The sequence below is a fragment of the Cyanistes caeruleus genome, chromosome 2, assembly GCF_971803275.1.
Source record: "Cyanistes caeruleus chromosome 2, bCyaCae1.hap1.1, whole genome shotgun sequence".
Classification (NCBI taxonomy): domain Eukaryota; kingdom Metazoa; phylum Chordata; class Aves; order Passeriformes; family Paridae; genus Cyanistes; species Cyanistes caeruleus.
This window is the reverse complement of record NC_141702.1, coordinates 45,581,580-45,598,671: the sequence shown is the minus strand read 5'-3', so window position 1 is coordinate 45,598,671 and position 17,092 is coordinate 45,581,580. Positions and strand designations below refer to the sequence as shown.

At 44.2% G+C, this 17,092-nt stretch overlaps 1 protein-coding gene across 1 annotated transcript in view; it reads left to right on the top strand.

Annotated features, from left to right (window-relative positions):
* METTL24 (methyltransferase like 24) overlaps nucleotides 1–17,092 on the top strand; it is a 46,492-nt gene that overhangs the window by 27,591 nt on the left and 1,809 nt on the right. The window contains exon 4 of the mRNA XM_086876818.1: nucleotides 2,795–3,023. Coding sequence (XP_086732944.1) covers nucleotides 2,795–3,023 — 229 coding nt within the window. The remainder of the gene's footprint in view (nucleotides 1–2,794; nucleotides 3,024–17,092) is intronic.

The window sequence follows — 17,092 nt, the reverse complement described above, 5'->3', positions numbered from 1 at the left end:
GGGGCCGGTGTGATGCTCCGGGGTGATGCAGGGGCCGGTGTGATGCTCCGGGGTGATGCAGGGGCCGGGGTGATGCTCCGGGGTGATGCAGGGGCCGGTGTGATGCTCCGGGGTGATGCAGGGGCCGGGGTGATGCTCCGGGGTGATGCAGGGGCCGGTGTGATGCTCCGGGGTGATGCAGGGGCCGGGGTGATGCTCCGGGGTGATGCAGGGGGCGGGGTGATGCTCCATCCAGCGCAAGCTGCAGCCCAGTGCCTATTCTGAGCGCAAGGCTCAGGGTCTGAGCTGACCCTCTGTGAAGGCCGGGAGCAGGGCAGAGCCGAGGGAGCGCTCCCCGCTGTGCTGTGTGCCGGGTCAGCGTGGCTGCCCCGCTGCCGGCGGGGAGCGGAGCCAGCCAGCCCTGCCTGCCCTGCGCTCGCACACAGCCGGGCTGGGCTGCTGCTGCCAGCGCCTGCCCCTTCCCCGCTTTCGGGAAAAATAGGTCAGCCTCTTTCGGCATGTTTTGTCTTGCTGTTGATGGAGGCGGCAGCTGCTCTCTCCTGTTGGTGAGGAAAGGCCTCGCCAGTCTTCTGTGACCTCCACACCTTCCTTTTAAAGTCATGGTCCCTTTTTAAGTAACACGTCTTTCTTTAAGTAACTGAATCTTTCTTAGGAGACCTAATTTTTTTATCTTTTTCATGCTGCATTATCCCTTTACATGATCTCACGTGGGCCAGGCATTTTTCAAACCAGTTCCTTTGGAGAGGACCTTATTTTCTCTCCAATATATTTGTTGTTGGCTGGATCTCTCTTCAGACATACGTTTGAGCTGTTAACTACAGTGTCAGAAGATACATCATGCCCATCTTTACCCCATCTGTATTTTTTTTTTCCCGTTTTCCACCACCGTGGAGCTCCCTTTGCAGTCCACATGAGCAGCAATCTGTTTGGAGGCAGCCTGAGGTTTGTCTGCACCACAAGCATCTGGCCCTCTGGATTGTACCAGCTGCTATGCTTAGAAGCATGTCACGGACACATGTGGCCATCGGTCGCTGGTGGGCTCATCACTAATGCTGTAACTGTCCTCAACAATTCCCATGCTGTTCATTTTTAGCCAGCTTCTCATTCCTAAGGGATTACACTGGTCTTTGTTCATCACTGTTCCTTCTGTAGAAAGCCACATGCAAACAAACATGTTGATTCACTTGGTTAACTTCTGAACTTTTTTCCTAATGTGTGTTGAATGTATTAAAACTCCTCTCTTTTCCTCCCACACAGCTGTATGGGTTGGAATCCTGTGAATTAGGGTTGTACTTAAAAGCAGGCTAGGCTATTTTTGCACGCCCCATCTCCTCCTGTTTTCCCAGGGAAAGGGAAGATGGCTGAGGAGAAGACAACTTCCTAGGGTATTGTTACAGTGTGCTGAGCCAGTGTTACAGCAAGTCTCATACTGTATTGGTAATTCCCAAAACAAATGCTCTTCCACGCATTGTTTCATGAGTTGAATCCCTTTTATCTCACCTGTATGGAATTTATGTAGAACATTCAGTGCTGGGATAACGCTGTACCATAGTGCACAAAGTGATTTAAAATGTGTCGTGTTTTACATATTGGTGCAAATAGCCGAAATTATTTCATGTTATGCTTAGGATAACTCTGGTGTAGGGCAGCAGGTGCTCTGACAGCACATCTAAGAGTACTGCCCTGTCATGGTCTGTGCAGATAAATGTTGTGCTGTTAGTATGGAGTGAATAATCTCAGTTGTACAATTTACAGTACGACTGATTTAAAAGACCTTAATTTTCTTCTCAGCCCTACGTGTGTGTATATCAAACAGCTTAATTTTGTTTAAGTTTAATGTTTAATACATGATTTGAATCACATTTGGAACAAACTTGGAGGAGTAGGAATGAAGAGAACATCCTGTTTTATGGAATAGGGAAGGCCTGTGGTTCAGATGTGTGACTGCAATGGTAAATACCAGATTTTTTTAGTTTTAGTGCACCCTGTGTGAACTACTGGGCTGTAGGAGGTGGGAATAAGGTATAGCCCTTTAAAACACATCTTCTCGCAGAGGCAGGGACTGAGACAATGTACAATGAGGCTATTAATTTTTCTTCTTCTTTGGGATCTTCACCAAATTAGCAGCAATCTTTCTCTCAAGTTTATGTAACAACTCTGATGCTATTGTAAAGTGCTTATTTTTAAATATGCTTTTTAAAATCTGTGTCTTCCTGCCCACAGAGAAAGAGAGGCATTTGGTTCTTGTGTCTTGTCCGTACTGGTGGTCACTGTGGGTCATGCTTGTAACAGGGGACAGATGTGGTGTGAAACATGCCAGATTTTTACAAAGTGGTATTGCATAAATTTTAAATGTATTTTCTGCTTATTGCTTAGTTTTTGTAAGTTTGTGCAGCTGGGACTAAGGAAAGTATTGTAAACTTGTCAAGAAAAAAGCAAATTGAAAATAGAGAAATGTATATGAACATAAAATATGAATAATGACAGCACAGAGATTCCAGTGTTTGATTTACTTCTGTATGAAGTTTTTCATCTTCTGAATTAAGGAAAAGCTCTTAGGGAAAGTTATCAGCCTGGATAAAAGTGGTTTAGTTCTTGCCTAGATAGGAGCCATTTGTTCTAATATTGCATTGAGCTTAAATTTTCTTCAAGTTAAGTTAGTTCATCCTCAGAACATCCTACTCACTAACAGTTCTTTTTGCTGCATTATTTAGGCGCACTACAACACATTAATAGTTACTTTTTCTTTCTTTCTTTTTTTTTTTTTTTTCCCCTTTTTTCTTTCTTTGCATAGGCTAGGCAATGATGACAACCAGTTTGAGCTCAGCATGGCCAACAGTGGATGTGAGGTGCATCGCTTCGACCCCAGCATCAAGTCAGCTCACATTCAGGAGGGCCGGCACCTCTGGTACCATCGCCTCTCCATTGACTGGAGGGATCCCAACCCAGCCATTGCAGCTCATAAACTTCACAGCAACACAAAGAAGCTGGGCACAGTGATGAATGAATTTGGGCATCAGAAGGTAGGGAAGGACTTGGGTGTCAGGTTTCTGACTGCAGGGTTAGGTGTTGGGAGAGCTCCAGATCTCCCTTCTTGCTGCCTGAGGAGACCATGCACTTTCCAAGTTTTTTCTTTTTCCAAGGTTTTTTCTTCAGCAGTACTTCTAATGCAATTCTTGCAGGGGTGCCTTTTCTGTCTTGCTTTCTCTGTGTGCTGATAACAGCCACAATGATTTTAAATGCCTAGCCCTATACCAAGTACTTTCTTTTTCCTCCTCACTCCTTTTCCCTTGAACTATCTGGTGACACTGGGTGCTAGCACATTTAGTCCTGTGGAAGTTCTGGTCTTTGCCTGAGTATGGAAACTGAGCCACTCACACAGACAAGTTTATAAATAATAAAGAGAAATAAAGAGAAAACAATATTTGCAACAGTAATTAGAAGAGAAGAGGTAATGGATGGTTTGTTTACATTTTCAAGGTCACTGTTCCTAATTACAGTCCTCAAAAACAAAAACATCCTGTTTTGAAATTGGCAGCAATCTGTGGGGTGTTTTTTAAGCATTTCCCAGTTTGTTTTTAAGGAACTATAAAGTCATCAAGCATCTTCAAATCTCAAATGTTGCCATAATACATTTCAGGAAGTTCTTATGTTGCTTTTAAGAGAGTTTTTCCTTCAGAGGATATACAAACGTGAATTCAAATGCTAATGTTCTTCATTGCCTGCAGCTAGTTCTGCGTATCTTTGTTTTTTAAGAAATAGGCAGCCTGGGCTAAGGGAGGAGCTCTTCTGTAGGATTTACAAAGCAAGCAGTGCAATGTTTGTTTGGTTTGTTATTTAAAAATGCAAGATTTCCTTTTTGATTCGCTTTTTACTTTTAAAAAATGTTTTCTTTTGGTACAGCTCTACTGATTGGAACATTTTGAAGATAAGAGCAGAGAAAAAGAGCTTTTCCCTTCTTTTTCCTAGTCATACTGTAGCTGTACTAGGCTGTGCATTAGTGAAACATCTGGGGAGACAGAGAGAAGGCTTTTCTTTGATGTGTGCCTTGCACTGTTTTGATTTTAGAAGAATTAGTCACACAGCAAAAAATTAATGACCCAATCCAGAAAAAGTGTACAAGTCTTGTGATCTACCAGACCTGCTGAGGTCAGTGTCAGGTTATCATGGTAGAACAGAGTGGTTGTAACACCTTCTGTGGATGAGAAGGATATATGGGTGAATTCTGAGTGTGTAAGTTTCTGAAAACAGCGGGCTGGATGGCAGCCAAGGAACATAATGCACACATAACACAGGCAACCAGGCTTTCCTCTAGCTGTGTATGTATGACATGGGATTTAGTTAAGTGTTTTGGTGCATTATTAACAGTGTCTAAAGATACTTGCTTTGATAGCGTCTGGGGAGCTCCCCAGAGCAAAGCTTTGGCTTAGAGAAGTCAGGAGCTGACTCTCTCCCAGTGGGGATAAAGGTGTTACACACTCTGAGACTTTCTGGTGTTTTATACTTATGAAATACCTGAATGGGCTGACTGTCCTCACATTCTTCTGTTTAGGTTTTCTTTAACTTAGAAGGAAGGCAGCCTGAGAAGTTGTCTATTGCGTAGAGACATCATTCTTCTGGTGAATGTGAGTGGAATGTTCCCTCAACCAAATAAATAAGTTAATTCAAAACAGTTTCACAGAATATTTTCCGAAGCACTTTTTTTCAATTAGAAAATTAAAACATGCTCTTCGTCCCATTTTTAATTTAAAAAACTCTTCTGCCTACCCTCAATGTTGTTCCATTCCCCCTTCAAGGCAGGAATTCCAGGCAGCTGCATTTGAAGTTAATGCCTCATTTTATCCATGCTTTTATTCTTTAAGATTTGGGACTTGATCCAAGACCCTACAGGCGACTGAAACTATTTCCACTGAGGTTAGAAAATCAGGCTGATGAAGACTGCACAGACAAGATCTCCTGGAGTTCTTGCTGTTGTATTTTGGTGTAGAAAAGAAAACTTGCAGTTTGTGGTGTTTGTGTGCAAAAGAATCAAAGAACTTGGATGGGCTCATTTTCACCCTGACTCAGATGAGAGCGCACCTGCTATTCTGCAGGCAATACTGGGAACTCATCCACATCAGGGAAACCCATCCTGATGTTTTGGCAAGAAACACAAGCACTTTTTGGAGTCAGAGTGGATGTGAGAAAAGATTAGGAGAACTTGATCTTTCTAACTCGCTATGTGGCAAAACAGTCCTCAGTTCTGAGTTTCTCTGTAAATAGCCTGGAGGCAGAGGACTTACCTAGTGCTATATTAGGATGTGGCTGACAAAGGAAACATGTAGTCAGAGTATTTTTGGGAACTCTTAGGGCATGAAATCTCTTAAGCCCTGGAATAATCTCCGAAGGATGTCATGGGAATCTTATTTCCTGATATACAGATCTAAAGTGAAAATTTACTGGTGTATCTTCTGAGAAGAGCAATATTTTATCAGCCACAGGAAAGCATAAAGATGTAAAAATTGATCTTGCTCATCTTCTCCTCCCCCCATGCCCTCAACTTTTCTGCTGAACATGCACACTCTGTAGTGCACTCTTGATGAACAGTGGGGAAAAAAGAGAGAAAGCCACTGAGGGCCCATGATTCTTATGGCAGTGGAGTTCAACTTCATCAAAGCTTTCACTTTCCTGTTCTTTAACTGCCTACGGGGCTGAGGATACTACAGGGCTGGTGTTTCCCATGTATTAGTGGTAGATGCATGGGAAGCTTCCTTCCTAGAGGGTTGTTGGATGAATTAATTCAAGTCAGAAGGGATCTTGAATGGCCTTTGGTTCAGTCCTCTGCTTGAAGCAAGGCCAGATGTGAAGTCAGGCCAGGTTGTTCAAGGCTTTATCCACTCCGGTCTTGAAAAACACTGAGTTTTCTCCAGAAGAGACTGCCCAGCTTCTCTGGGTCAGCTGTTGTCCTGCTGGACTGTTCTCTTCATGAAAATGTTTCTCCTTATATCCAGTGTGAACGTCCCTGATTTCCATTCATGCCTGTTGGCTCTTGTCCTACTTCTATGCACTGCTAACGCTTAGCCAGAAATTCAAACCAAGCTACTAAGTGTATTCTGTATTCTGAAGACTGTGCTGTGATGCACAATTAAAAAGCTTCAACAGAAAGGCCCTGAGCAGCAGAAAAAAGCAAGAGTTCATTCTGTCCCAAATGGGCATGTGTAGTCACACATGCAAATTCTTATTTCAGTAGTAGTTTTCCTCCCTCTGGAGTTCTGCAAGGCAAGTCTCTTGTCATGCCCTCAGTGTGCTATGAGTTTGCATTCCTTGGCAGTATGGCTCACCAGTGGGTGAAATTGTTTCTTGTAAAACAAATTAATCTGGAAAGGAGAATCTGAGAGTGCAGAGTAAAACCTTAATTTAATCAGGAAGTGCTCATAGCTGTAACTTTCAGGGGACAGCAGAGCTGCATTCAACTCCTGCCATTCAAGTTATCTCAAACAAATTGTGTAAGAGATCAAACTGTGTCATTGTTTGTTAAGAAAAAAAATGCAAATCAATCCTGAGTTCAATTTGAAGGCTTTAATTTACACTCTTTCTTCATGTAGATTTTTTTTTCTCTGTAACAACTTGGGTAATTTTGCTTCATTTTAATTGAATAGGCTTCGATTTAGGATTTCAAAAGGAGAAACCTCCTTGCCTTCACCTGTTATTTAATAATCAACACAACTTCAAAACACTATACCCTGAAGTCATTTTGATTAATAACATCATCTCCTCCGAGGCAAGCAATTTATCACTTGCTCTTCTCCTCAAGTAGATACTATAGAATTTATTTCATGCTGCACTTTCAGTTTTGTGGAGGCTGATGGGAAAGGACAAATATTAAAGAAAAGATTAACCATTTTTGCTTAAAATCAGCTCTGTTGGTAGTACACAAATAGATATAAAATGAAGTCCAGAGAAAATGTGTAACAGCTTAATTATGCATGGTGATTTTATTAACAAAACAAAAAATAATCTCTTCAGGTTGGAAAATGTCCATGTTCAAGATTTATAGCAATGAAAACTGTGTAATTACTCTTTACTGTGCGTAGCTTAGGGCTCTAGGGGCCAGAACAGGCTTTTGAATTCTTGACTCTGCCTAGACAAAACCATTTAACTTTGGTTATCCCTTGCAAGGCTAGACTTTACCCAGGGAGCCTGGGGGCTGCTTAGTGTGAGTTGCATTCACTGAGGGGCTGCTGTGCCCTAGTTTGGTGTGTGGGTGCCAGCAGTGTTTGCGCGCTCAGCTCATCTTAACTCACAGCAGGGCCTCAGTACCAGCACCTGCAGACTGGTCCTGATGTGGAATCCTGAGCTCAAGATGAGGAGCCAGGAGCTCAGAATTCCAGGAGCTCTTGCAGGGATAGGTGTCCTTGTCTCTGCTGCTGCTGCAGCCAAGGAACAGCCCCCCTCACCTTGCTGGAGCAGGAGGCACAAGTTCAGATCTGTTACATGTGGCTTAGTGTCAGAAAGAACAGATGAGACCAGGTCTTTTGAATTGTTGCACCTCAAATCCTGAAGTAAATGTTTGGAATTCTGAATTCTTGAAAGGGCTAAATTTTTTCTTTGCTTTTTATGCTTATTTGGGGCTTTTCCAAAATCTCAATTCTAGAAGGAAAAAACCCACCCTTCATCTGATCTTCACATTATTTTCACATCCAATTTTTCTTGTGCAATCAATGGTCTTTAAGCTTAAGTGGCCCTTTTTCTGCAGCTGTTATTTACCATCCACATATAGCAGTGAAGAACAGCCTTTGCTTTTGTAGGGTTATCATGCTGGCCTTTCTAAGATTTCTCCAACATGAGAGATCCTGTATTTCCTGTAGCAACTTATTTGTGTTGTGCTGCCCCTCCTGCAGCTGGAGCATCAGTAATCAGTACTATTCAGAAGTGCCAATGGTGTCTCTGCTAAGGCTCAGGCTGTGACTGCCTTCTTCCTGGAAATGTCCTCAGTGTCCTTCCCTGGAAATGTCTGCACTGTTACTGCTTATCATCTTGTTTGCTTTTTTGTGACTCATCAGACTGTCTCCCTGTTATATCAGCTTCTGAATGGCACAGTAGAAAGAGTTTTGTCCCAGAACACTGATTTTTTTCAAAGTGTAAATGGCTGGTCATAACCTATTTGCAGAAGGACTAACTCTGCACAGCAAAGTCCCATTTTAGTACTGCACCCTTTTACACGAGGCAGATGCAATACCATAGCGTTTAGAACTCGTAGTCTAAATAAATGACCTGCCACAGGATGGAGGAGCATGAACCTCACCTCCATTAACTTAAATTTCTACATTGAGATAGCTGTTGAGGTCCTTATGGACTCAAGCTAAACCGTTATGGTGCCATTTGTCTCATTCGAGGGCAGATACTGCTGCAGTTTGAGCATTAACTGGTGCCACATGGGAACCTTTTCTTTGGGAGCCTCTCAGAGAGCTGGCAAATCTTACTCCCCTTGCTGAAAAGAGGCAGTCAAGCTGGTGCAGATGTTTCCAGCTGCAGTTGGAGATGCTGCCTTCTGTAGCCTTGTAATAGTTGCCCCTGAGTAACCTACGAGCTCGCGGCACACAGTGTTTCTTTCCTGCATGTATGTGTTTTTTTCATTTTCAGGGATAATGAAATCAAGGTGGTGATAGGTCTCTATTTGCTTAGTCACCTGGGGCTGCTGCTGCCTAAAATATTTTATTTGTAAGTAGATTGAAGAGTTTGGCTGCAACTAAAAATGGGTTTGACAACCTCATCTCTGGAAGCAAAGATCTTTGGATAGTGACCTACTGCACACCACCTCTTGCTCTCGGTGTTGTGTGCACAAAGTGCCTCATGCACTTCCCTTTACAGGGTTTTCTCTTGGTCCCTTACATCTTCTCTGCCTCATTTAAATTCTCTCCACCAGGAGCACTTCTCAAGACATTGTTAAGAATATTGGTATTTCTAGAGAGCGACCTGAAGGTGCTGTTTAGTATGCAATTGTCATGCATGGAGGAAAGATCTTTTTAATGACACTATTGGCTGAATATGGTGCAATCCATAGCCTGTTCTTCCCCTAGGAAAAGGCCTAGTTCGATGCCTGAATTGTAATGAAAGTGTTGAAGTATTGCACTGTTGGAGCAGAACTTACTCAGGTCATCTTTCAAAAAAAAAGAAATAAAGGCACTTTCAAAGCATATTATTGTCTGCTAAAAATTAGAAGGGAATGACAATTCTTTATAGGGTTTTATTTTCTTTTTTTTTGTTGTTGTTGTCTTTGTAGTGGTTGTTAACACCTTCCTGAAAAAAAATCAGGTGATAAAAATCTGCTTTCCCCCAGCTTTGCTAGAGGGCTGTGCAAGCTGTGTTCAATTCCACCTTCCTATTTGAGTTTTTCAATGTCTAAAGCTTGCATTCAGAGGAGCATGGCACTTGCTGCAGGCACTGTGGAGTCAGCATTGCTGCGCTGCTGCTGCAGGAAACTGGTCAGTCCTGGTTTTCTCCTCCTGTAAAACCTGGAGCTGGGCAGGAGCCTGGGGAGCTTTCCCTACTTCACCTGCTGAGCTCAGACCTGTATGACACACTCCCCAGCTCCTCCTTAAGCCATCGACCCTGGCTTAAACACAGTAATGTAAATCTCACGGTTTCAATTTGGCCAAGGTACTGACTATCTGATCCAGGTGGTGGTCCATGACACGGCATGGGTTTAATGAGAATTGAGAGCAACCCCTTTCTATGACCATCCTGGTTTTTCTGTGCTGCCCATCTTCCTCACAATATTCCAGTGGTGTTGACATTAACAAACACTTCAGATAAATGTCCTATCCAGAACCTCTAGGAACTTTCTAAAAAAAATGTACTTTTGTTTTTCTCCCCACCTCCTCCTCCTGTCATTGTTTACAATTCTAGCCATTGGAATCGGCCATATCTTGCTTAAATACTTTCACCTTAGTGTCTGGATCCTTTCTGGTCTCTTTTGATCTGACAGCAGTTTAAGGTTCCATTCTCAAAAATTTGAAGTCCAGAGGTCAAAGGCTTATAAGCTCTTCCTGCCCCTCTTGAATGCCTGTCCCGGATGAAATCTGAGTTGTGGAAGCATTTTGTGATAGTTTTTATTCACGTTTTCAGGAATGTACATGCAGCTTTCTTCCTGTCATGGTTGCAAGCAAATAGCAGAGTGGACAGACAGAGAGACAGAAGAGAGGCAGGTTGGAACTTTGGACCAAAAATGGAATGAAACAAATAGATCCCTATGGAAGGGTGTAATTTCAAAGGACTTTATTGCTCTGGCAAGTGCAGATGGGAACCAATTCCTGCACCAGATTTAACTGGAACTACTTGGATATACCAGGGCTGCAGATTCTCATCCTGCAAGAGATGTCCTTTGAGGTGTGGTAGACATTTTTTGAAGATGGGACTCTGATTCCTTTCTTCAATTACTTACATTTTGAAGGCCCCCATGGGCGCTGTGTTAATAAACCATAAAAGGTCTTGCAGCCAAAACGCTGCTTACTCTGAGCAACTATTTTATGGTAGCCTAAGCCCTCTGTCCCTTGCACTCCCTGCACACACTTGCAGGTCTTGCTCCTCAGGGCTTTGGAATCAATTGTTGCTTCACCATTTGCCTTCTATCGCAGACCTCCTCCGCTGACAGCCCCCTCGTCCTGCTGCAGTGTGCTTGTCCTGTTGCTGCTGGCTTTCACTTTTAGCAAGACCAGGACAGTGTGGCTTTATGCAAGCATGGAGCCATGTCCCACCATCCGTGTGTGGTGCTGGGGCAGCACAAACAGACTGCAAATGTTTGTTCCCCTCTAATGAAGAGGCTCGAGGGTCTAGCATACACCACTTATTCTTTTGAGTAAATATCCGTTCCCACAGGCATCCAGCAGCGTCTGGCAGAGGAGATCAAAAGAGCAGAAAGGAAAGGGCTTTCCCCCCTTTGTGGGGGGAGTGGGCAGCAGGACATCTCCTGCAGGTTTGGATGGCTGGATGTGCGTTTTGCAAAGCAACCCGTGCGCTCCGCCAGGGCTGCGCACGGAGCGGCTCTGCTTCCAGCTTGGCTGCTGGAGGAGTGTATGCAGTATTTAAAATGTCTCTCTGCAGCATGGGCATCAGCAAGCAGAGCTTTTGCAGCTTATCAGGCTGTTAATAACTTAAACTCAGCGTTTCTGCAGATCCCTGGTGGGATTTATCCTTTTTGGGCAATGTAGACATTGGATTGAAGGACTAGGTGAGGGGTCTGGGTTGTTTTCACCTTTTAGTGTACAACAGGAGAGCCATGGAAACTGGAAAGGGTAGCAGGGTGCAAATAGGAGCTGGGACGCAGTGTTTCTGAGCAGAGAGGCACATTTGTGAGCTTCTGCCACTCAGAGCAGATGAGGAGGTCACTGTTTGAGGGCTTATGTCCTCACCGTGACTTTTCACCATTTCCTCTGAAGAATCATCACTTCGATGAGGTGAGGTTCCTATTGCCTGCTCTGAGACTATTCTCAGTTTAAAGAAATGGGGAACAAAGATCTTTGATACTCACTTTTTCTTGTAAGGGGAAGGTCTTCTCCCTCAGCCATGTCCATGTGCAGTGTGTGTCTGCTCCATGCAGAGGGTTTGTAGAACCTTTTCTCTGGGTCACTCTACAGGAACCTTGGTCTTGCTGGGTAGCAAGCTAGACAAGATGTTTGGCTTTAAGATCATTATAGTGTAGAGCTAGCTAAACCAATCAAACCTATCTGAAAATCAATTCAGGCTTGGGGACCTGTATTATTGTATGACCAGAAGATGATTAACAAGTGACCCACTGTCTCTGACTAGTCCAGTGCCCAGCATAAAATAGGAAAGATGCCAAGAACTGGTCCCATGACAAAGAACGATGTTTGTGGTGACAGAAGGCTACAGGTGAAAACCTGTGACCTCCTGACCAAATGCAGCCAGGGAGAAAGGATTTCAGGCCATGCTGATCTTATAAATCAGCTGGGGGTTGTTTATCCAAAGATTATGTTGTCCATTGGTGAAGTGTCATTGAAAGGAGCCTTCTGCCAACTAAAAGGCCTCTTCTTCTCTGCCTGTCCACTGGAGTAAGAGGCATTGCTTCACTGGTCCAGTTAACTGGACTGGAGGGGGTCTATGTATCTTTTATTCTGTAATGGATCCTCCGAGAGAAATTGCTTCCAGATGGAGAGAGTATATGGGAAATGTCTTGGCATCAGAGACCAAGGGAAGAGCTAGGGAATTAAAGTACCAGATTTTTCCCAGACCTGGGCTTTGAGGCTATGGGAAGGAGACACCTGGGGTGGCAGTATGGATCTTTCCTAGGAACTTCCCCAAAGTGCTCGTAGTGCTTCTGAGCATGCAGCTGAGATTGATGCCACCTTCAAGTGCTGGCTGGACTTTCTGGATGGGTGCATTTGTTTGGGGCCATTACTGCATCTGGCAAGCTGTTGCTGTGTGGATAGTAGGCTGTGAGAGAGTTAAATAAGGTTTTTAAAATATGATTTTGAAACATTTTCTCTGATTTAAGTGGTAAGCATAGTATTACTTTATATCCTGCCCTGGATGTGGGTTCGTGGAAGTACATCACCAGAACTGAGAGACTGTCACTTGCAAGGCTGTGGAGAATAAGTGGTGAGAGCAGAGGAACAAAGCTTGCCTGCATTCACTGCAGGTTTTCTGTTTCAGTGATGTGTATATTGTATGAGTAACTTCCACTGGCCAGTTGCCCTTTACTGTAAAAAAAGAGCAAAGACCCTGTAAGTACCCAACTGCACAAATCAGCTTTGTGACTTTGATGCCTTAAGCAGATTCTTGAAGATGTGCCCTATCTGTCACACACTGGGAGTGAATAATCTCAAATGACACAATTGTCCCAGAGCCAGTTTAAAACGGGCTGTACAGACCACCACAGAGAGGTGGAAATGTGACCAGGAAGGAAGGGAAGTAGCTTGAAAGAGAAGAGCTGCCATTTGGAGACATACATCACTGATCAGTGGTGATTGACTTTTCTCCTGGTTTCAGTATCTGTGTTGCCTTGGCCAGGCCCCCAGCAGTCGTGGTCTCCTCAGCAGATGCTCAGAGAGAGAGAGGCAGGATGTTCACCCCTCCCACCGCTCTCAGGGAGCATGGGAAGAGACAGTCCCAAGCTGCTGGGAGCATAATTTTCTATTAGGCTATGTGGCATCCTGGCTGCCATCAATTACAGCCTTCACTCAGAATAAAAGGGAATGAAAGGGACTTTACATCCAAGCCATCCCCTGCTGGTGAGGACAGGCTGTGGATGCATTTTGAGAGGAAAGAAAATGAGCAAAGTATCATGCTGAAAATCTGCATATGGGAAAAGCCTAAGAGGGAAGATACGGTTAAACAAAACACACTCAAGAACCTGTTGTTGCCTGCAAATATGTGCTATCAAAATGTAAATTAAACAACCTTTTCTAGAGTTTTGTTTGTTTTCTGAGGATAGAGAATTGTACTTAGGTAGAGAGGGGAAAAATTGATGCACAAGCCAGCAGACCATTTCTTGCTGTACAGCTGATGTCAAAATGGTAAGCTGGTATCACACGGAGCCAGAACAGAGGAATATTTTCCTCTCAAACTCTAAAAGCAGCCCCACAGTTCAGGAGGCTGGGGTGGTCCTGAGCTCTGTCCCTATGCCTGAAAGCTGTAGCCAGCTCTCCTCTCCCTCCTCCCAAGCTTACACTGCAGACCTGCTCCTGCAGAACTGGAGGCATCCTCTGTACCTGACCTGCATTTGCTGGTTTTGCCTTTCCTGGCTTCCACTTCCACATGCTGAGCTCATGCTGGAAGTAATACAGCTAAATTGCTTCCTCCAGCTACTCACTCTCAATTGACTCTTCTCCATGGGGAGCTTTAAATGATGCCCACGGGGCAGCACCGAGCCTGAAATCCCCGTTAACCCTGGTATTTCAAAAGCGATCAAGGTGAACAGAGCTCAGATCTCTGCTTTAGGAAATGATGCACACTTGTAACAAGTCATTACCCTAAAAAGAAGAAATGAGCCTTCATACAGTATATGTTGACCTTCACTGAGTAAAACACAATTTTTTCAGCTGTTTTATATGCTTGAGCATGCATGAGCATGGTCCCCCCCCTTTTTTTTTTTCCCCAAGTGTAAGTGATACAATGCTGCAGTGCTTTTTCAAGGGAGCTAAACTGAGAAAACATTCAAAAATCCACATTCTTTTTTACTTTTTTTTACTTTTACTAACCTAGTTAGTTCATGGAGGATAAGAGGATTTATGGAAGGTAAGAGGAACCAGCCTTTGTGAGTGCTTGAAACTCACTGCCATAACTTTACCTTCAGGCACTGTAGGTCTTTGCCCTCCAGGATTTATTCACAGCAGCAGACTCCAGCTCCTGGGTGAATTAGAGCTCTGGATTTATAGATTTGTCCACTAATCCTTTCACTGCCACTGATCACTTTGGATCAAGGCAACTGGAAGGTGGTAATGCATTTCTTATCGGCAGTGTGCTGCTTATCACCGATGGTAAATGTCTCCTGAGCTGTCTAATCATCACAAAACTTGCATTTGGTGTTAGCAGGGTGCTTGTAATTTGCTCAGATACTCCAAAACAGAGCTGTTCTGCCACTCATTTTACACTATCCATGGCATGCAATGGAGACTCTGGGCAGAGAGGGACTGCCTGAAAGGCAGTCACAAAAGTTGGTGGGTTGAGACAGGTACCTTCCTCCCTCCAGGTTTCTGAGCATTGCAGGGCACTAAGAGCAACAAACAGCCTCTGGTTTGTGTATGCAGCACATCTCCACTAGCCTTGTGTTTCTTTCCCGGTCATTTCATTATGTGTTCAAGCTGTTATTGTGGTAACTCATTTTCTCCTACTAAAACACTGGTTAGCAGCCACTTTTCAGATCAATTTTGCAAATACAGCACAGAGCATGCAGAGTGCCTGCTGAGCAGCCAGAGCAGCAGTTAATGTCACAAGAGAAAAACAAACAAACCTGAAGGACTGGAAACATTACCATGGGAAAAAGATGTCCTACTGATGCCATAAAAGTAAGATCATGGGAAAACAAAACCAAATGCCTAGAAATATTTCTTCCCCAATCCATCCACCCCCTTCCCCAAGAAGAAAAAAAGGGTTTGAGTAATTTTTCCACTTTCAAAGTCTCGTAAGTCTCTCAGAGATAAAAATCTGTGGTTTCCTCAGTGCGGCTGTGGTCCTGTGGCAATTGCACCCGCGTGGAACCAGCTGCCTGCAAAACTGCATTACAGGTAGAGATATGAGTTGGTATTTGCAAAATAAATAACCAATTTAAATGTATGAAGGAAAACAAGTGAGCTCACCCATGATGTAGTTCTCAGCTGAAATGTCATGAGCTGCATCATTTACATTCAGCCTCCCCTTGAACCCAAAGGAGCGCTGTGTTCAACTGTTTCGCTGACCCGCGGATGGACAGACTGACAGGCTCTTTGTTAGAGAGGCAAGCTAGGAAATACCAGAGCTAAGGTTGTCCGTGCAACCTTCCTTTCCGCTCCCCATGCGGACATACCACAATGTGGGCTTTAATTCCACAATCCCTCGGTCATTTTCCACTGGCCCCCTGCCTCCTACAGTGTGAAGGAGGCACAATGCCTCCTTAATGAGCACACAAGCGATGCCTTGGCTTATTATGATTTGCTCTGAGACCATGGACCTCATTCAAGTCCTGCTCTGAAAATGTGGTGTTTTGTTTCCAGCTGTTTTACAGCTTGTTCCACCCAAATCTCGCAGCCCTTCACATGCTCAGCCCCTGCACTCTCACTCAGTGATTAATGCCCTTGTTTTACAGATGGAGACCAGAATGGGCAAGTGTCCAGCACCTACAGATTCCTGCCATGCCATGCCCATCCATAGTGCTGGGGCACAGCCCTAGGGAGGGCTGACGTGGCTGTGAGCTCTGCACCTCAGCCCCCAGCATCTCCAGTCAGCCATCCATGGAGCAGGGGAGGGTAGATGTGGCCACCTCTTGCCACAGACCTGTGGTTTCTTGGCCGTGGCCCATGCAAAGCACAGCTCTGGTTGTACTGGAGATGTGCTCACAGCACAAGCCCTGCCCTGTGCCCAGGGCAGAGAGGTTTGTGACCCCCACAGATGGGGCATGGCATGACACCAGCCAGGTGCCCTGGGATGGGGCAGCTTAGGAGAACAGTTGCCTTGGAAGTGCTTTTCCATTACCTGCCCACATTTCTCTCCTATGCCTGCACAGGTTCCTTTTTTTGATACTGCCACAAACAAATGGTTAAAGTGGACTGCCAGGGAGAATCTGGGGGTTTTGTTGAGTTTTTGGTTTTTTTGGTTATTTTTTTGTTTTGTTTTTTGCATGGTTTGATTTTTGTGTTTTTAGGAGTTTTTCTTTGGGGTTTTTTTTTTAGGAATTCTTTACTAAATAAAGTCTTCTGTTTTTCACTTCAAGCCCACCTTGAGTGTGAGCAGATGGGCAGAAACATCAGCTCAGGTGGAACTGGCACAGGCAAGCCCTACTCTCATGGTGTACGACTTTCTCCTGCTGGGCTCTGGAAAACAAGCTGAGCTCTGCAGTTTGTGACCACTGCTGCACTGTGGTCATTGTTTTCTACCAGGTGTGAAATGGTGATGAAATGTTCTTTTTATGTTAAAGCATCAGCTCGCCTGCCCCAGCTAATCTCTAAACAAAGTCAACCCACAGTTGTGTTGGGCTGTGAGAAGTTGGATTGCAGAATATCTCAGTACAAAATTAAATAATGGTCTAAAACTAGAACACAGCACTTTCCTGGTAGATCTGTTACTCCCTTCAAACACCTTCACATCTTCTTTTCCTCTATGTTTTTTTCTTTGGAGGAGCTGCCCTTAAAATCCTGAAGTCTTTGCACAGTTATCCTTTGTTTTGGTCCTCCTCTCTCAACATCTGTAGTGATGCCTGTGAAAGCTTCAGCCAGCAACTTGGCCAAGGGCAGCAGATCACCTGAGCTGCTCACATTGTTCATTTTTTTGCTTTGGCCTCCTCTTGCACTTGTGTGATGCATGTAGCATATGGCCCACGAGCACTCAACTACAGTGCAGGTAATCACTGTTAGTGGGTTTGGGTCTGTCATTTGGTTTTGTGTCTTCTTTCATAGCTGTG